Source organism: Oryzias latipes, chromosome 12, assembly GCF_002234675.1.
Source record: "Oryzias latipes chromosome 12, ASM223467v1".
Classification (NCBI taxonomy): domain Eukaryota; kingdom Metazoa; phylum Chordata; class Actinopteri; order Beloniformes; family Adrianichthyidae; genus Oryzias; species Oryzias latipes.
Genome location: NC_019870.2, coordinates 27,631,391 through 27,652,251, shown reverse-complemented (window position 1 = coordinate 27,652,251; position 20,861 = coordinate 27,631,391). Strand labels below are relative to the sequence as shown.

Sequence of the window (20,861 nt, the reverse complement as noted above, 5' to 3'; positions counted from 1 at the left end):
GGAAAGTGACCATGAGAAAAATGAGACTCCCTGACGTTAACCCGAAGGACGGGGTGAGATCATTTCAGTTTTTCTGTTTCTTTTGACTTTGGGAGGAATTGTTTACGTTGGAGCGCTTACGCGCACACAGGTGGGAGTCGCTAGACGGACAATAGGGAATCATCGTAAACGCGTGCACGGACCTATAATGTAATCGGGAGCGCGATTCATGGAGTGTGACTGGGTTCAATGAAATTATGATGGTTAAAGAACAAATCTTGATTTAATTGGTTGTTCATTTGTTCATTTGTGTTCCATAGTCAACCCACGACAATAATCTTAAGACTATGAATGATGAACTGTAGAGTGTTACACACTGAGTCCAGGGGACAGCCCAGGACAGAGCTAGCTCTCTTCACCAGCTTGTCTTTTTGTCCCTTTCATTGATTCCGCCACACAAGCAGACCATAGCATGGATAGTTGCTGCTAACTGGACTGTCTGCAGATGACTGTGGAGCTGTCGGTACGGTTCTGTGATCCATCACCCGTCTGTTCTCACTTCAGACCAAACTCATCCCACTGTTCCCATCAAATGTCTTCTTTGAATGGTTTCTGTCCTCAGTCAGCCCCACCCCAGGTAATGATGCTGTTAGAGGAAAATTATTCATTTTAGGATGGATAAATGTATGCAATACAAAGATGCACAGAGAACAAAAACCTCAGTCTTTCTGATAACCGCTGCTCATCTTTGTCTTCATCGCCGGGTTAAACTCCTGCAGCTGAAACCAAAGCAGCCATCTGATCCAACGTAGTCCAGAAACCACCTGTTGGCTCTTTCAGGAACCTGTGTCACTGAGAAGAGGTGCATGGTGGTGTAGTGGTTAGCACTCCCGCCTCGCTGGTTCAACTCAAACAGACATTTCTGGGTAGAGTTTGCTTGTATTTCTGGGGCGTGATCGGGTTTTCTCCAGCTTCCTCCCACTGTCCTCAAGCTTCATCGGATAGATGTCCTTCAACTGTCCCGAGGTGTGAATGTGTGCAAGAGAGTGGTGACCTGCCCAGGGTGAACCCCACCTCTAGCAAACAGTTAGGTTAGGCTCCAGCAACCCGTGACCCCAAAAGAGATTAAGCAGGTTTGGTTGTAGTGGATGGATGTTTGGTCAGTTGGTTTCATAAGTGCTCCACAAATAGAGCAAAACCATCAGACCATTTAAAATGCATTGTTGGCTCACGTTAGCATCTGCAGCAATGACATCTACGTTCATGAAAACAGAACAGGTCTCCAATGAGAAGGGTGACTGTCCCAAATTAAAGAGTCCAAAGAGGAGCCTGATGCCTGAAGCTTCCTGCTCCAGTTGAGGAAACTCCAGAAACAATCGAACCCAGCAGCAGAAAGAGCTTTGTTTGGAATTATGGATCTGTGATAGGATGGAATTTCAACATTTTGAGTTTCTCTGTGAGTAAAGATGTACATTAGTTCCACAGGCAGCACTGAAAAGAAACTAGACTTCCATTGCAAATATCATCTAGCATTTAATCAAAACACTGGCTACTGCCTTTTAGGCCAACTGGGGGCTTCTCAGAGATGTTCTGATATTCATCAAAATGATCTTGAAGTCAAGTGTCATTGAGACAGATTGTTTCAGATTTTAGAAATATTAAATGAGGTTCTGCTTAAAATGTAACCCAATTAAAGAACGTTTGGACTGAACAGGATTGGACTGAGTACGGAGCCCTGAGGTACCCCATGACTGAAGAACCTTCTTCATTTACAAAATCACACTGAAATCTATTACAATGGGGCAAAAACATGTTTCAGAAGGATTCTTCAGATTTGCAGCTGTCTTGTTTGAGGACTGTTGCTAAGCAACACAGGCTTTCAACTCCCTCCATAGATTCTCTGTAGGATTGAGGTTCAGAGACTGGGTAGACTACACCAGAACCTTTTAAATATCCACTTCTTTGATGCCCCGGCGATGTGTTTAAGAACATCGTTCTGCTGTAAGATCTAGCCCAATTCATCCTCACTATTTTCACTAAGAAAAGAAGAATTTACCAAAATCTCACCAAACATGGCCCCATTTATTTTTTCCTTCACATAGATCAATCCTGTATCCTTTGCAGAAAAGCAGCCCCAAACCATAATATTTCCACCCTCATGTGGGTTTGGTGTTCTTGGGATGAAACTCTGCATTCTTCTCCCTTTGAACACGGAGAGTGGAGTTTCTACCAAAGAGTTCCAATTTGGTCTCAATTTTGGACCAATCCTCCTCTGGATCATCCAGATGGTTTCTGGAGTTTCCTCAATACTTTTTCTCTCATAGGCCTAATTTTTCATCTGTGTGGAAGCACAAAAGTCAGTAGAGACACAACAGAAAGAGAAGCGGACAAGGTTGGCCAGAACCGGATTATTTACTTCCTGATTAATTTTAAATCTTTTTACCAACATATTCTTGTTTATGTATGTGGTTGTAGACGTGTAGACATGGTCCAGACGATCTGCTGCAGGTCAAACCAGCATCAGAATGAGGAAGAAAGGTGGTTGAAGTGACTCTGAACATGGTTGTTGGTGCCAGACGGGTTGGTCAGAGGATTTCAGAAACTGCTGATCTACTGGGATTTTCACCCACAACCATCTCTAGAGTTTACAGAGAATGGTTAGAAAAAGAGAAAATATCCAGAGAGCAGCAGTTCTGTGGGCAGAAATGCGTTGTTGATGCCAAACAGAGGAGAACGGCCAGACTGGTTCCAGCTGATGGAAAGACAACAGGAACTCAAAGAACCACTGGTTCCAACCGGGTTCTGCAGGAGAGCGTCTCTGAACAACACGTCCAACCTGGAGGCAGATGGACTACAGCAGCAGAAGACCACACCGGGTACCACTGCTGTCAGCTAAGACCAGGAAACTGAAGCTACAATTCACACAGACTCACCTAAACTAGACCCTAGAAGATTTAAAAACGTTGTCTGGTCTGATGGGTCTCTATTTTGATGGTTGGGTCAGAATTTAACATCAACATCATAAAAAATCCTGCCTTATATCAACGGTTCAGGCTGGTGGTGTCATGGTGTGGGGGATATTTTCTTGGCACACTTTGGGCCCCTCAGTACCAGTTGAGCATGGTTCCAACGCCACATGGTTCCAACGTGTATATCTACTATGCTGTGCTTCTGGTAACTCTACTCATTCCATTCTATTTTTTCATACGTATGTAAAATTCAATTGTTTCTGTAAATATTGTACATTTTTGTTTAGACATGTGAGTTACACTATTTTCATTTTTTATTTTATTCCATTTTATTTTATTTTATTCACCACTCCAAGGCTGCTGCAATGTCATTGTATCACCATGTACAATGACCATAAAAAAGGATTCTGACTCTGATTCTGACAGCCTACCTGAGTACTGCTGCTGACCAAGAATTAAGGCAGTTCTGAAGGTAAAAGGGGGGTCCAACCCGGTACTAACAAGGTGTACCTAATAAAGTGGCAGGTGAATGTAGACATACACACTGGAGTGTTAATCTCTGATCTCACCCAAAGACCTCTGAATTCAGAAAATGAAGACTAAAGTGGGTTGGCCATGTGAACTAGATTTTACTCCACTATCTTTAATAACTTCCCAAAAGTGGGGATTTGGGCAGGACAAAGTAAGGTCAGAGTTTTTTTATTCACCCATACAAGAAAAATGGCAAAAACTTACTAAACACGCCCAAGTAAAGCACAAATCTGAGCTCTAAAAATAAACACAGCTTCTAACCCTTGTGCTATCCTAGGCACTTCAACATTGGGAGTTGGGTCATCTAGACCCACTAGACAGTGCGCTAAAGCTTTTTTCTTCAATGATTTGTGATCTTCACTGGTGTCCATGGATTACATGAAATCTTTCCACCTTTATCCACCTTTGTCATGGTAGGGAGAACACGTCAATGGAAGGGGGGGGTCATCTAAGATAGCACAAGGGTTACATAAATCGCTTGGGTCTAAAGCAGAAAATAGAACAGACTGCATTAAAAAGAAAGCAGCCTCCAGAGATCACCGGAGGAGCTGCTACATTTCAAACTTCAGGGTTGGCTTCAAATTCTAGAACGGAATGTTGGGCCTAACCCTTTCAAACTGCACCCATTTGTCTGCAATTCGCCTCTGAAACAACCTCTGAAATGATAGCACCAACCAACACTGTTATGGAACAGTTTACGCAGCACAACACAAACGAAGGAGAAAATAAGAGCTGCATTCCATCTCTGGAAAAATGACACTTTTTGATTCTTTTGTTCTCAAACTTGCAATAAAAATTGTTCTGTTTCTTTTATGTGCAGCTTTAATTTATGATCCTCAAAAATGTGCCATGGTCTTTAGAATGGTTATGTTTTCCAGGAAAAATCAGAATTGTGACACGGCATTAAAGAAACACATTTAGTCACGATGAGGCTACATTTGTCTGATCAGTTAGGTTTCAGTTTGAAAGAAGTTTTCCTTCATGGACCACTTCCAGCTAAACCTTCAGCAAACGTTATGAACTCCCAAATTCATCTTACCGTGTGTAGATATCTAACTTTCCAGAACATTGTGAATGACAGCAATTATAACCAAAAACAGGGGTCTGCAATCTGAGGCTCAAGGGCCACATTTGCCTCTGACATCCCTCCGTTGTGGCTCTTTGACTTTGAAAAAAAGGCTAAAGATTTGAATAGTGGTTCATTTGTTTTAGATAATTAAATGTTGTCATTGTTGTTGAGATATTCAATGTCAGATTACTGAGCAAAACAATGGGGTTATTTACGGTGGTCCAGAAGGGTCACAAAACGACACTTTAGATTTCACAACACACAAAAAAATAACAAAAATAACTGTGTGTTGTGAGTGTTTGTTTCTTGTTGCGAGTTATTTTGTTGTGTTTTGAGTTATTGTGTCGTGTTGTGAGTTATTGTTTCGTGTTGTGAGTTATTGTGTCGTGTTGTGAGTTATTGTTTCGTGTTGTGAGTTATTGTGTCGTGTTGTGAGTTATTGTTTCATGTTGTCAGTTATTGTGTCGTGTTGTGAGTTATTGTTTCATGTTGTCAGTTATTGTGTCGTGTTGTGAGTTATTGTTTCATGTTGTCAGTTATTGTGTCGTGTTGTGAGTTATTGTTTCGTGTTGTGAGTTATTGTGTCGTGTTGTGAGTTATTGTTTCGTGTTGTGAGTTATTGTGTCGTGTTGTGAGTTATTGTTTCATGTTGTCAGTTATTGTGTCGTGTTGTGAGTTATTGTTTCATGTTGTCAGTTATTGTGTCGTGTTGTGAGTTATTGTTTCATGTTGTCAGTTATTGTGTCGTGTTGTGAGTTATTGTTTCGTGTTGTGAGTTACTGTTTCATGTTGTGAGTTATTGTTTCATGTCGTCAGTTATTGTTTCGTGTTGTGAGTTTTTGTTTCGTGTTGTGAGTTGTTGTTTTGTGTTGTGAGTTATTGTGTCGTGTTGTGAGTTATTGTTTCGTGTTGTGAGTTATTGTGCCGTGTTGTGAGTTATTGTTTCATGTTGTCAGTTATTGTTTCGTGTTGTGAGTTATTGTGTTGTGAGTTTTTGTTTCGTGTTGTGAGTTATTGTGTCGTGTTGTGAGGTATTGTTTCGTGTTGTGAGTTATTGTGTCGTGTTGTGAGTTTTTGTTTCATGTTGTGAGTTATTGTTTCATGTTGTCAGTTATTGTTTCGTGTTGTGAGTTATTGTTTCCTGTTGTGAGTCATTGTTTCGTGTTGTGAGTTAATGTGTTGTGTTGTGGTTTATTGTTTCCAGGGGGGTATTCCAGGGGCCTGTTTCAGAAAGGAGGTTCAACCAACTCTGAGGTTAAACTTGAACTCTGAGTTGGTCAATCGGGAGATTAACAACTCTGAGTTTTCTGTTTCAGAGAAGCTGATCGGAGTTAGGTCAATCAACTCTGAGTGGACTGATTCGGAGTTAAGCGTGCGCACCGCGACTATAAGAAGCCATTATCAATGGAGCGCAGATATCACGAGTCACCATGGCAACCGTGGAAAAAAAGAGGTCTGCGTATTTTTCGCCAGCTGAACTTGACGTGCTGCTGCAGAGTTACAGTGAATATGAGCACATATTCCCGAAGAAAAGCAACACCGCTGCATCTGCAAAACAGAGACAGTTAGCGTGGAAAACATAGCTGCTCAAGTTAATGCGTAAGTTTGCATTTAAATCATTGTTATAAAATATTGACTGTAATAACTTTGTAAATAGCGTAAGGAGTGAAATAAAAAATGGCGATATTTAGGTGTACTTTTGAAGTGTTATTCCTGGTGTAATTGCATGAAATGCTGCATAGTGTACAGAACCAATCAGGGGGAAAAATGCCTTTAACGTCGGTAATGTTTAGTTGACTTTTTTGTTAACCTCCCCCTCTTGCAAACGTTGGTCAGTTTAATATTAATACATGCAATTGTGTTTTTAAAAGTGAACTTTTGTCTACCCTTGTATTGATCAAGTGGTATAGGTTTATATGGGATTAAGAAAGTAAGCAGTGCTAGCAAATTGTGTTTCCATAAAATAATTGTTACATTAATCTAATTCAATGTCCCTGATTTCATTTTCATGTAGATGCAATCCTGCAGGAATTAAAAGAACATGGCAGCAGCTAAAAATGAAGTCTAAAAACATAATTCAATCAGGTCAAATATGAGCATGTCATGGATGTAGGCATGTTGACAATATTTGACATATGAAACATCTACATAGCAATACATAATGTTGTTTTCATTGTATATATGGAATTGACTGCAATGAAAAACGGTAACGCTCAAACAAAAACGTATGGAGCAATGACAAAAAATTGAGTCTTCTCAAAATCCTCACACGACGTAAATGTAATTCTCTAGGAATTAATGCAGCCTCCTCGTCTATTGGGTCCTCCAAAAAAGGACAAGCCATTCTTGTCACTTGTCTCTGTGTGACGGAAATTTGGGCAATGAAGGTTAAAGCGAAAAATACCGCTTCGTCTTTAAAAAGGGGAGGGGACCGGCAGAAACCTTGAGTTTAGAGAATAAAACCTGCTCCCGACCAGGTTAGGTTCACAGCGTAAGTAACCATGGACACTGACTCCGAGTATAAGTTACCTCTCTTTCAGAAACGGGTTTGACTTATTCTGCTTTCTCTGGTTTAACAAACCTCCCATTCTGAAACGGAAAACCCAGGGTTTCCCTGATTTCAGGGTTAACGCACTCAGAGTTTACACTTAACCTCCTTTCTGAAACAGGCCCCAGGAAGCATGTTTAAACTAGCCTGACTTTAACCCTGAACTCTGGCTGAAATCCGCCTGAACTTGCTTACTCTGGGTATGTCGGTTCCAAAAGACCGGATATGAGTTGGCGTAATTACGCTCCACTTGGTAACCCTGGGTTAATGCACGTGCACAGCAGGTACATAAAGACATTCTCAATGGATCGCCGATTTCCGGAGTCACCATGGAAATGAGTGGAGAAAAAAAGAGAGCGCTATACTTCAGTGAGACGGAGTCGGAGATGTTAATGACGGCGTATGAAGATTATACGCCCATCAAAAAAGTAACACGGCTGCATCATCAGCAAAAGAAAGAGTTTGTGCTTGGAGAGAAATAACGGATAAAGTAAACGTAAGAGTTTCTATCTCATTTCTATTTTCATTGTGATGTTTATACTGTATGTACAACATATAAAACCTAAATGAATTCATTCAATTGGTAATTGGGTTAAATTTATTCAACCTAATTTCTTACATCTATCCAACTCAATAGTTGTTTTTACAAATCAAATTTAAACATTTATCTAACTAAATGTCATATTACTCCAATTAAATTAAATGTTTTTCCATATTAATTTATTGTACTTTTTGAACTCTCATATGTCTAAGTTAGAGGCTGCAGATTTTCTCATTTTTATAAAATTAAAATAAATGATACAATGTGGATTTACAATATATACCATGCCTTTAATTCTCATGACAGACTGTCCCTTCAGGTCTTATACCATAACGTTGCACTAGTGGTGCTGAATAAACTTATCATCCTCTCACTCATGGTGCAGAAAGAATTAAACATAACAGAACAAAATAACTCGGCAAACAGTACAACGGCTACAAGTAAACATATTTAGACAAAAACCTACACTACAGGCAAAGGGAATGGTATCCCACTATTCCTTGTACTGCTGATCTAACAGCAGCACCAAAGTTACACCTACTTAATTGAATTAATTTGAATAAAAGTAAAATAAATGTCTGATAACTACATGTTATTTTTAAGATGGCTGAACTCAAAAAAAGTATTTGTCTTAACTGAAGCAAATAATGAAGTTAGATCAAAGTAAAAAAGTTTATTTTTCCAACATCCATATGTGGTCTCATCACCTCTCACGGTGGAAAAAGTATTATCTGAGCTTCTTCATTCACTAAATCATCTTTAAATGGACACGCCATGCTGCTTTACCTCTCTGAAAACAAACTTCTTCCTTTTTTTCGGCTTCTCCCATCAGGGGTCGCCACAGCGAACAAGTCGCATGGTAAACTTGGCAATCTCTGAAAACAAACTAACCTTCAACTAAACCTGCAGACCAGGTTATGTTCAGAGCATGAGTTGGTATGGCAACCAAGCATACCCTGGAACATACCTCAATTTTTGGAACCGAAAGCTGAGGTTGTCGGCTTCCTTAGCCTCAAATTTACCGTGGTAACTAGCATAACCTACTTTCTGGAATACCCCCCTGTTGTGAGTCATTGTTTTGTGTTGTGAGTTGTGATGAATTTTGGTGTGTTATGTTGTGAAATCTAAAGTGTTGTGACCCTTCTGGGCCACCGTAGTTTTTTTTTTGCATTACACCTACTATCAGAGTGGCTTATCATTAGAGTGAGCTTAAACCACACATTCAATGATACACAATGGTGTCGACTTGATGTTCAGATGCAAAGTTAATTGCATTAACAGGTAACCTTCAGATTTTAAATAAATGTGGACTCTGAAATGTTGTTATGTTCACATTTGAAAGTAAAAGAAGAAAAAGGACGACGGTGCACCATGATGACCAAGATGCCACGTCTGACTCAGCAGGAGGATCTTATTTGACACAAGGTGGACTTTATTTTGAAAGGAACTTTATTGTGCAAAAGCAGAGTTAAATTTGTTCAGTAGAACTATATAACTCAATTATTGTACATATCTAAAAGTTGTCTTTAAAAATGGCCACAAAAACAAAAATTACGTGTATTTTTCTAAACTTGAAGTGGGACTTTTCCGCTCTCGGAGGTTTTTGTTCAGTAAGACACTGAACTAAATGACTTTTGGTGTTAAACAGAGCCCTACCTTAAATTGTCCTAAAGAGTCCCAGTCCCCCTCAGACGTATAGATAATGGTAAAGTTGTTGTATCTGGTCTAACGGCTCTGTTGGTTGGAACTTTAAGCTTTCCTGGAGTTTAACTTTAAACTGTTTTTTTATGTGTGGCTCACAGAACAACGTGCTAAATGGGTTTGATTTAACTATGATTCTGATCCTTTTTAGTTCTGTATGGCTGTGCACAAAAATGTGACAGAGAAAACAAAACAACATTTAGTCAGGCACAACTGCCCTTTTTTTAAAAAAGAGTTTATGAAGTTAAGAGGGTTTTGGGAGCTGGAGGACTAGGTTTCTGCTGGCCCCCTGCCCCGTAGGCGTGCACGCGCAGCCTCTTCAGTGACATCACGCCTGTGCACGCGCGGGTCAGGCTCCTGGGAGGCGCACTTCCAGCTTTAATCACTTCCAGACTGGGCGAGCAAACGCGCGCGCGGTCCGTTTCTCCGCTGAACTAACAGTTCCGGCCCGAGTGGGACCCCCCCAGTCCGACTCCAGATGGACCCTCCTCACGGCGCACGCGGCTGAGCTCTCCCAGGGACCCGCATGCAGGCACGACCCTCTGAGCGCGAGGACCCGCAGCTGGGACGCAGGCGCGCGGGATAAACGCACCTTTGTGCTCGTGCTTGAAGCAGAAGTTGGCGCGCGCCTCCCGGGGGTGAAAGAGCCGCTCTTTCTTTCTTTGAGGACAGAAAGTGAACCGGACCGAGCCGACCCGGACAGTCCGGGCAGTTAGCGGACGCCATGGCCCCCCTCCTGGAGACTTTTCTCCTGATGCTCCTTTCGCTCCCGGCGAGAACGAGGAACGGTGAGTGCCCCCCCCCTTACCGGTACCGTAACTCTTTCGGTGGTGTGGTCTGCAGACCGCCTTAGTTTCAGAGAAGTTGGGAACATTGCAGTTTGACTCCTCCTGAGTCCTGCAGGAGAACGGCGTGTTCTCCTAAAAAAAGGGGGCTGGGGGGGAGGTAGAGGGCAACGTTTAACCTCCTTTGTCCCGATCCAGCCGCTGTCAGAGACCGAGCCTTGTTATGTTAATTGGATGCATAGCTGGGCGGAGGGGTGGGGTGGGGGGTGTTAGTCCTGCTGATTCATGACACCCCCCCTCTCCTACCCCCAACCCCAGCAGACTGAGATCCCTGCAGGTTTCCTGTGTGCAATGAGTGGGTGAGGACGCGGCTAATAATTAGCTGTGACGTCACGGCCCCCGGAGGCCTCTGAGGCTTGAGTCAAAACTTTGTTCTGAGCCCTGAGGGGTCTACTGCTGCGGGACAGCCCCCCCCCCCCCCCCCCCCCCCCCCCCGACCCATCTGAGATTCCTGCTGGAGATGGAGAAGGAAGCAAGAAGAACCGCAGACTGCAGAGATGTTCCGTGATTCCTGCTTTTTTTTATCTTTTCCTGTTACAAAGAATTTACTTCTTGTCCTCCTTTTGGTTCCCTCCTTGTCTTTATTGGGGGGGGTCTGGCTGCAGTCATGTTGAACTGGAGTGTGTTGTCATTTTTGGTTTTACTATTCTGCTGCGACACTGACTCTGCCCCTCCCACAGCCGCCTCTATCTCATTAGGGAGTTTTGCACTGGCAGCTACAGGAAGAGTAGAAAGAGGGTCGATGAACCCCTTTAGCCTAACTTGGACGACGGGACACAATCTCTGAACTGCTGCAACGCTGTGCTTGGTTCTGAAATGTGGGAACGGCAGCCTTGTGCGGGCACATGTCCTGGTTGCATGTGGTCATTTTCTAAAGGGTTAGACTCCATTTTGGACAGACAGAGCTGTGAGGATTCAGTCCCAGCATCACGAGCGGAACCGAAAAGGAACTTCAGTCTGACACAATCCAGAGCACCGGAATCAAACCTGCAACACGTCCAGCTTCCTGCTGCTGTGATAAGGCCTATACAATGAGAACTGCCAAACAGAGAATGGAAATGAGAGGGGGTCCACTAACAGCCCCCCCCCCCCCCCCGCATCTCAGCCTTAAGGATGAGACCAAGTCCCCCTCCTCCTCCTCCTCCCTGGATGAAGGGCAGAGAGCAGAATATGTAAACAATGGCCTCCATGTCTGCAAAAATCTTCTCTCTGCTTTTTTTTTCTTTCTTGGGGGGGGGGGGTCCTGAGCCCTCATTCATATAGATTAGTCGTGGACCCCACCACCACCACCCCCAGCCGCTCTTCAGAGTTCTCTCTGTTGGAGACGTTTTTCTTTGCAGAGCATGAGCTACACTGGCGGGGTTCGCTGTCCCGCTGAAGGCTGGCAGGTGTGCACGTGCACGTGCACACCTGCCAGCCTTCAGCGGGACAGTGAACCCCATACGGCGGTTTTTAAGGGAGCCTGAGGTGGATGTGTGAAGATCCACCCAGAGTTTGGGTTTTGATCCCGATTCAAACATGGGAATGTGCTCCTCCATCCTCTTTTTATTTTGTTTTTTTTTAGAATAATATTCCAGAGCAGAAGGACGGGAAGCTCAGAATATTCCAGCACGTTAATGAATCGTTGTCCTCTGACGGTTTTACGACTCAATGATCTGTCAGAGTTTAGGAATAACTCATTTTCATTCTCTAAACATGTCACTGAATCCCATTATCAAGCTGAGCTGCAGTCCACTGTACCCCACTCCACATGTGGTGTCGAACCAGTGAAAATGCACCCCCCACCCCCACCCCCCCATCGTCACCTGGCCTTTGAACCAGCAAATGGCCGCAGCTTCGAGGGGAAGTGCCTGTTTTTTTTATTTTTTTTATGGGCGCACCATTGTTGTTTTAGCTCTGTCCTGAGGGAAACTGTGGGGGGGGGGGGGGGGGGGGGGGGGCTGTGTGAGCTCCAAGATAAAATCAAGGCGGGGTGGGGGGGGGAATCCTCCACAGGCGAGTGATAGCATCTGACAGTCCAGAGAGGCTGCTCCTTTGAAGTGAGTCTTGGCGATAAGAGGGAAGGCGTTCGTCTGCAGCGGCTTCTCCACCTTTTTACTGCCGTCTGTCTGGGTTATGGGAACATGAAGACCAAACAAGCTTTCGTTTTCGCTTCAGGCAGGGAAAACCGTTGGCGGAACCAGGTGATGATTTACCTGTCCTTTTTGTGTTTGGGATGAAACAGGAACCACTTGTCGGGTGAATGTTTTTTATTAAGGCTTTAATATCCAACTGAGTCCAGACTACAGGCTGCGTGGCGTTCATGCCGGATGGGAACCGTCAGCCTTCCCAGATCAAAAACAGCACAAACAGTCACGAAGCTGCAGCGGCTTTAATGTGAAACATGTGGACCCGATGGTATCTGAACATCTGAGGACCTGACAAGGAACAGGAATGCCTTCATTACCATAACGAAAATGCATGCTGGGAAATTGAATCTCAAATATAAGCTCCACATGCTCAGGAAAGTACTAAAATCACTCATGAATCGATGATACAAATACATTTAATGCATGTAGAAGTACACGAGGAAGGGAGACCATGTGGGAGGAGCCAGCACGTGACTGTATATGAGAACTGGACTGAGTGACCCCTCCCCCCCATGTTCCAAACAGGAAGTTCCCGCTGGTTTCAAGAACCCAAAATCCCAGAGACTTCAATAGAGAAATAAACAGCTGTTAGTCGTTCTATTGGTCAGAATAAACATTTTGGCTCTAAAACCTTTTTTTAAACATGTTCTTGATAATTCTCTTTTGTCCACATTTTTTTCTGTAGTACACGCTTTTCAAGTAACAAACTGACCAATCAGATTCCTCTGTTGGCCCCCAACATTTCATTCATCTTCAGTTTATCCCTTTTGGGGTCACGGGGCTGCTGGAGCCTATCCCAGTCACTTATGGGCAAAGGCAGGGGACACCCTGGACAGGTCACCAGTCTGTCACAGGGTCACACATATCACACACCCATGCAAACTCCACACAGAGAGGTCCCCCATGTTCTGTTTCAGGTCCCCCACCTGGGACTTGAACCGGGGGCCTTCTTGCTGTGAGGCAAGAGCGCTAACCACTGCACCACTGTGCAGGCTCAAAACGTTCCATTAACAGATTATCAAGATAACGCTTTCAAGTGGTAGGGGTGAGAGAGTCAGACCGATTCTGACCATTCACTGCATACTGATGCCATGTGGTTCCAACATGGCATATCATGAAAACAATGACGACTGAATTTATGTCCTTTTTTCATGACTGTCCACAGCATCCCTCTGAGAAACTTCATAACTATACTGTATGCAACTATATATACCCAGATCAGGACAGGTGTGTGTTGGGGGGGGGGTCTCTCTCAGGACTGCTGGTCTGCATAGAGCACTAAACGACCAATACAAGTAAAATAATGACATAATATTATATTCATGTACACTTACTGCTTATTTGATAGATGCATTTAAAGGCACTATATCCTGATTTTCTTAAGCCTTTCAGAGTAAACTTTATCCATCATAATCATATATTACCTTTAGCACACTAAAGAACACATTTTCTATGAAATATGAGTTGTTTGCGCTGCTTATTTTCCAACGTGGGAGTAAAGGCCCGTTCACACCGGGACGAATTTCGCCGACGTTTAACGCCTCGTGACTAAACAAAGGGCACCAATATGAGTGTGCACACCGACGCGAAAAAACGCCACGCGTCAAAGCGTCAAAAAAAAACCCGCCTCGGGTTCGTTTTTTTTTTTTGACGCCTCGCGTCGAAATCTATTCGACCAATGAGAACAACTTGGGGGCGCTCAAACACAAAACTGCCTTGCTGAGCACACTTACCAGCGAAGAAGATAGACGCCAAGTAGCGTCTACACTGCCGCGAAGAAATAATGACGTACATTCTAAAATATCCCCGAACCAAGCACCAGTTGGAGCTACTGGTGCTTGAAATATTCATGTTTTCTTTGTATGATTCTGACAAGCGCGTAAATACTTGCTCTCTTCTTCTGAGTGAAAAGCGACTTTGAGAAGCGTAAAGTTGCGCAGCGCCACCTTGTGTACAGGAGTATTTCTGTTTACATTAAGCGCCATCTAATGTCAGGGAATGAAATTGCATGTTCGCTCGGCTCATCGTCAGCGAAAATCGCCTGGGTGTGAACGCAAAAAACGTGGCGAAAAACGCTGACGGATAACGCTGGGGAATATTCGTCCCGGTGTGTACGGGCCTTAAGACACCTCGCTCTTGGAGGCTCCGCCTTTCACTCCTTGTGGCCATTTCATGACGTCAACCTATAGACGCCCTTGGCAGCGTGTCTGCGCTTCACACACGAAAATGAACAACATCCGAACTTTTGCAAAGATGGATGTGCAGTTTGTTCATTTAAAAGGAAAATGTTCAGCCAATCACCGCTAGCTCCACTGAGAAAGTGGGTGTGTCTGTTAGCCTTGGGGCGGAGCTGGCAGCACAGACTCTTCCTGGAAGGGGCGGTTCTTCACTTTGTGATGTCACAATGTGAGGACCCACTCATTTTCATTGATTGGGAGGGGCTGGTGCTCAGAGCGCTGGTATTTAGAGAAATGCTCACAAATGCGCGAATGGATACAAATTTTGCTTTGAGGTTGTTTATAGTGTGAAATTAACATCATAATACACTTTAAAGCTCAAAGAGTTGATTTTGCAAGTTATAGGTCCTTTACATTGCACTAATCCAAATGTCATAGTTACTTTATATAACATTATTTTAAATATAACAGTTTCATGAAATCATGTTTCCACTACAATAGCTTGAACTGAAATGTACACCAAGTCCTAAACAGGCTGTCAGCAGGGTCTCATTAACCTGTAGGACGGAGTACAGTAGCTGACATTTCCTTGTTTTCATGACTCTGTCCACAACATCCCTCTGAGCAGCTGCAGCCTGAACGTTTAATAACTAGCATTAGCACTCGCCTTTGCTTTTACTGTCATTGCTTCTCTGCCTCCCCGATGACAGCCTTGTTGTTCTGATCATAAATGCAAACTTCATGTCTGTCTAGCTTCGGGACTCCCCTTAGGAGACGGGAAAGTGACTGAAGTTCAGCTCTGAGGGGACTTGGGTGTTTGTAGAGTCTGGAATAGTTCTGCTTACAATTTCTTACCTGGGACTCCCATTGGTCCGTCTGCTTTTTGGGTCTTCCGATTGTAGTATCTTCTTTTTCTTACGTTGCTGCAGTTCAGTTTTATTGTTTCTTTAGGCCGGAGTGGTGTCATAACTGCAGGATTTATCCAAGGTTTCTGATTTGAAAGCAGAAACAGGACTGTTTTAGTCTTCAAGGTTCAGTGCAAACAAAGCAGTCCAGGTTTGCGTTGATCTAATAACTGACTTTTTCTTCTTTTGAGGGAATTTATGGCGAGATGAGAAGCAGGTGCTTAGACATTTTAGGGGTGGAGGGGTTGCTGCTTCGTGTGTGCTCTTCCTGTTGGAATAAACCATGTTAGAGTCTAGTCATATTAACCTGCTGTGTGGATTCTTCGAGTACAGTCTTAGGGCAAGTGTGGTTTTCCGCACAAGTACAGACTTGTGAGGCGGCCCAGAAGCAGTGACGCCCTCTGCTGGGAGAGTTTATTAACCACATCAGTTTGCTGAAGCACGATCGAGCAGGTAGGAAGAGAAAGAGATAAATCACTGAGAAAGTCTGTTGGATTTTCAAAATAAAACCCCACAGACTGCACATTCATTTCAGGAGAACGCATGATGATGCGCACTGCAAGGTTTGGAGGCACTGTGGTTCTGTAACGTGTCCAGCAGAACTTGCACACGCAGCAGAACCGCTCCATTAAAGGCCAGAGAGGGAACTTGCAGACTTTTTAAGCAGATGTTGGGAATGGATGTTTGTGGTCTCATTTATCCAGATAATTTCTTACTGGGACTATATCTTTAGGAAGTGAAGGGAACATGCAGCAGAAACGGCTTCATCAGCAGAGATCACATTGACAAACTACACGTCAAAAGATAGATTTTTAAACTGCTCTGTGTTTCCATGTTGGTTCTTCCTTTTTCCATTTCTTCATACTCGACTGCTGTGTGTGTGACAGCTGCTGTGAGTGTGCACACCGATGCGAAAAACGCCACGCGTCAAAACGTCATTAAAAAAAAAAAACGCCTCGGGTTCGTTTTTTTGGTTTGACGCGCCGCATCAAAAACTATACGACCAATGAGAATGGCGCTTTTGCACACGTGTCTAGAGCTTCTGAAGTTACAGTAAAATACAACTTGGGGGTGCTAAAACACAAAACTGTCTTGCTGAGCACACATACGTCACGGCGAAGAAGATATACGCCAAGTAGCGTCTACACTGCCGCGAAGAAATAAGACGAAGAAGATGCACTCACTGACGGACATTCTAAAATATCCCCGAAAACGCTCATGATCCATTTTCAGCTCTTGTACCAGTCGATAAAACTCCCCATGTTCTTCTCTTCTCGTAACTATGGGATGTACCCAAAATCGGCGTCTTTCATCACTCAACAGAACAATAATTTCTTCATCGCTGGAACTGGAGCTAGAGCTACTGGTGCTGGAAATATTCATGTTTTCTTTGTATGATTCTGACAAGCGCGTAAATACTTGCTCTTTTCTTCTGAGTGAAAAGTGACTTTAAGAAGCGTAAAGTTGCGCAGCGCCACCTTGTGTACAGGAGTATTTCTGTTTACATTAAGCGCCATCTAATGTCAGGGAATGAAATTGCATGTTCGCTCGGCTCATCGTCAGCGAAAATTGCCTGGGTGTGAACACAAAAAACGTGTTGAAAAACGCTGGCGAATATTCGTCCCGGTGTGTACGGGCCTTTAGACGGGGATTTTCCCATTCTCACCTGTTCATGTGAATTATCTGACTTTTGTAAATATTTTATAACTTAAAATTTTTTGATTTTTTTTGTACACACCTTGTACTTTTTTTAAAGCTTTGAGATGTATCATTGCCTACAAAGCTGGTTGTTGACATTCATGCAGAGACCATCTTAACTGTATTTTTTTTAAGGGGCTCAAACGAATCATTTTGGGTGTTTAGTGAATTTTTAGCACGAGACAGACAGAAACACTGGAACACCTGAAATGAGAGAAACAGATCGTTTAGTAACTGCAGGTTTGAAATCCACAGTCAGACAAGAGGAGTTTCTCTGAATCAACAGTTTGAGTGCTGGCCTGAAGGCAGACTTGTCTTTGGAGCCACATAACTTCCCCGAGTTGCTGCATGGCATGCTGCTTTAGGCAAGTGGGGGCTGTTTCCACCCTCAGCACCTCCATCAAATCACCTAACCGGACGTTTATGGGGGTGGGGGTGGGGTGTCGCAATTCCAGGGCATGTTCTTGTGTGCTGGACAAGTGAGGTGATTTGTTGAAACACCAGTACGTCATTCCAACACATTCCTTTCTGCTCTGCAGCCTGTTCTTATCAAGCCTGGGAGTGTTTCCCTGTGAGCTTCACTCCTGTTTTCTCAATCCTCTCTTTTCTCCTTCACTTATCGGACACATTGAAGTCCAGGGAAAAGTAGCGGAAGCTTAGCTAGCCGGAGGTTAGAGCTGAACATTTGTGAGGAACAGTGTGGATTCATGCAGAGGACCAGAGAAGCAATATTTGCTTTGAGGCTGTTTCTGGAGAAGAACAGAGAAGGTCAGGTGGATCTGCATTAGTGCGGCACGATACGAGGAAAACTCGCGATTTCCTGATGTTAGCGATCAATATTGCGATGACGATATAACTGGCGGTACATTAATAGCAAAACAACCAAAAACATAATTTCCATTTGACTGCAACAGTTTAAATAAGAGTCAACATACCTTAAATTATACTCCAAATGACCCTCGTCTACATGGGAGGCGAACATCCTACATAAAGTAGCTCCATCCAATTGGTCAACAATGTGAAGGCGTCCATCCGATTGGTCAAATGGATTTTTTTGATTTGTTAAATACTTGAAGCTGCCATAAGATAGATTCATCACAGTCAAAGTTACCATTTATCGCAATTTTCAATGACTTTTGCGATATGCATATTTTACAGCTTGATATCGCGAAAAACGATAAATTTCGATTTATTGTGCAGGCCTAGTCTGCATTGAGTCTTTGTAGATCCAGAGAAAGTCTACGACAGTATCCAGAGAGAGGAGCTGTGGTTTGGATGAGGAAGACCAGAGCAGCAGAGAAGAACGTTGGAGATGTTCAGGACATGGATGAGAGCTGGAGAACATGTTCTGCAGGAGAAGATCAAGGTGGAGGGGGGACTGCACCAAGGATCAGCCTCGAGCGCCTTCTTGTTTGCCGTGGTGATGGACGGACTGACAGATGAGGGAAAGTAGGTGGCAAGAGTCAAAGGGGCGTGTGCAGCAGGTTGGAACGGGAAACCAGGGCTCGTTTCCCGCTTCAGTTGTGCCGGTCCCCAGCCCAGATACAATACAGGATTGTGTTAGGAAGGGGATCCGGCATAAAAAAACTCTGCCAAACCACCTGTGCGGATCAGTGAAAGCTGATTTGCTGTGGCGACCCCTGAAGGGATGGGCTGAAAGGTGTGCAACAATAACCTGGACAGACTTAGCTCCGCCTCATGCCGGTGTGGCAAACGTGATTAAAAAATCGGTTCATTCTGAAAGTCTTAGATCTACATTAGCCCTCTGAAGTGGAGTGGAGGCGAATAAAGTGTGAGGGCTGAGCTGCAGGAGGTAGGAGGGGGGAGGAAAGTGGTGAGGTGTGCCAGCAGGCCCCTTAGAGAAAAGCCCAGAAGATGGAGCGGGGGCCTCTTTCCTTTCAAAAGCCTCTTTCATGGAGAGGCTCAGGCTGCTGGAATGTAGCTGCGGACGGGAACGCTGTTTTCCAGGGATCGTCATACATCTAATCAATCACAGCTGGAAGCGGCCGGCTCTCCAAACCTCTCAAATTAGTCGGCTTGTTGTATTTCTTTGCGATGGTTGGACGTGCAGATCCGTCAGAGGAGTTCTTCTGAGGCCGCCGTCAGCACGCGTTCACGGTGAAGTCTGTGCTGCAGCAGTTTCCTGCTCCTGTGCCCGAGCCGTTCCGTTTCCACCGAGCCCACGGCTGGAAAATGAAGCTGGCAGTTCTGGTGCAGACCTACCCAACATCCTGCTGGAAAACCTCTCTGATTTAGTTTGGACAATAACAAAGCGTGCGAGCGCAGAGCGTGCACGTTCATTTTGTGCACAGACAGCTAAACAAGGTTGAGTTAAATTACCATGGGGTTGAGAAACAGCCAGCTTTGTTTGTTCATGTAGAGAGAGGAGCTTCGGGGTCTACCAGCAGAGGAAGAGGAGGAACGGCGGGTTACCCAGCAGTCAGCCCGCCTCTTTTTCTCCGTGGCTGTTCCTGAGCTGGACACGTGCACAGCCCCAACGTGCACAGCTCAAACATTGCGGGTTACTGTCAGTTGTGAATCTGAAATGTGTGTTAAGAATTTAGCTGACACTGTCATTCTTCAAATAGCAAGCAAACTGTCCGACTGCATGCGGACGCGACACGGCGTGCGCTGGTTCCGCTGGCGTTGGGGGGTGGGGGGTGGGGGGGTGAGGAAGGCTGTCAAACGGACCACAGGGAAGAGCTTGTGCAGATGTTGGACAGCTGGAGTTAAAACCACAAACCCGGGGAGCAGGGAGGTCATTAAATGCAGCATTTGAGAGTACAACATGTAACTAATGTCTTAAACAAAGGAAAAAGGTTCTCATGAAGCTGATGGCTCCTTCAGGAATAGTGAAAGTATCAAAATATTTAGATTACAAGAGCAGAACCGAGTAAAGGTTTGCTACAGAAAGTGAACGTGTGTTGTGTTCACGAGCCGTAGTTACTTTTCCTGCTTCAGTTTTTCCTATTTTAATGTACAGGCAAACTGATGGTTGTTTGTACAGACAGTTACTCAATACAGAAAAGATAATTGAGCTTTTTTTTAAAAGAATTTAACTTTAAGTCCCACAGCGATCATCTTTTGATCTATTGCCTAATCGTTCACTGTGCTCTTTTAATTATGTTGTTTTTAGCAACAACCAGTTTTTTTGTTTGTTGTGTTTTTGCTGTTAGGACATAGTTTCTGCAAAGCAGCAGTAAATTCACCTCTGAGTTGTGGATGGGACCGCTGGCGCGGAGTAACCCCGCCCCCCTTTGCTCCCGGTTGCCGAGAGCTTGGAGCAGGAAGCTTACGGCCCACCCAGCGCATTTCCGACATCACATATAAGCTCTTTTCCGAACAGCATTTTTTCACCTGGTTCACAATGATTTGAATAAAAAATACTCAGAAACACAAATGTAATCTTAATTTTCTTTATATCTGTGCTCCATCATCAGAAAAATACCACAAAAACATGTGAAGGACACCAAAATCCCCATCAGAGTGGGTCAATTCTTTTACTTTGAACTTGGTTTGCTGGAGTTGTTGAATTCTTTGGGAAACGTCTTCAGAGGAACCAGAGCTTTTGAAAAACGTAACTAACTGAAAGTATTGTTTTAAAATTCCTCCTGAAGGAGGACTGACACAAAGATAAGCCCCTCCCTGTCCTGTCTCAGCTCAGTGCACCTGCAGCGCAGGTGAACACTGCAGACTTGAGTTCTAACTCTGAACTGATGGGTTTGTTCTGAACATTGGCCTTAGTAGACAGGTGACGTTCATTATTCCT

At 44.0% G+C, this 20,861-nt stretch overlaps 1 protein-coding gene and 1 long non-coding RNA gene across 4 annotated transcripts in view; one reads left to right on the top strand and one right to left on the bottom strand.

The window, feature by feature from the left end:
* Window positions 1-87: 87 nt before the first annotated feature.
* Window positions 88-19,728, bottom strand: LOC105355328. The gene is made up of 5 exons (XR_002874239.1): window positions 18,028-19,728; window positions 15,570-15,662; window positions 15,345-15,480; window positions 698-831; window positions 88-625 (listed from the first exon to the last, which is right to left on the bottom strand). It is a non-coding gene; the product is annotated as an uncharacterized LOC105355328 (long non-coding RNA).
* ror2 (receptor tyrosine kinase like orphan receptor 2) overlaps window positions 9,172-20,861 on the top strand; it is a 39,726-nt gene continuing 28,036 nt past the window's right edge. For 2 of the 3 annotated variants that reach the window (XM_023960377.1, XM_023960375.1), the window contains exon 1: window positions 9,172-10,126. Coding sequence is in view for 2 of the 3 variants with exons in the window: in XM_023960375.1 (XP_023816143.1) it covers window positions 10,063-10,126 (64 nt within the window). In the remaining variant the exon portion in view is untranslated. The remainder of the gene's footprint in view (window positions 10,127-20,861) is intronic. The other variant, XM_023960376.1, reaches the window with a different exon arrangement.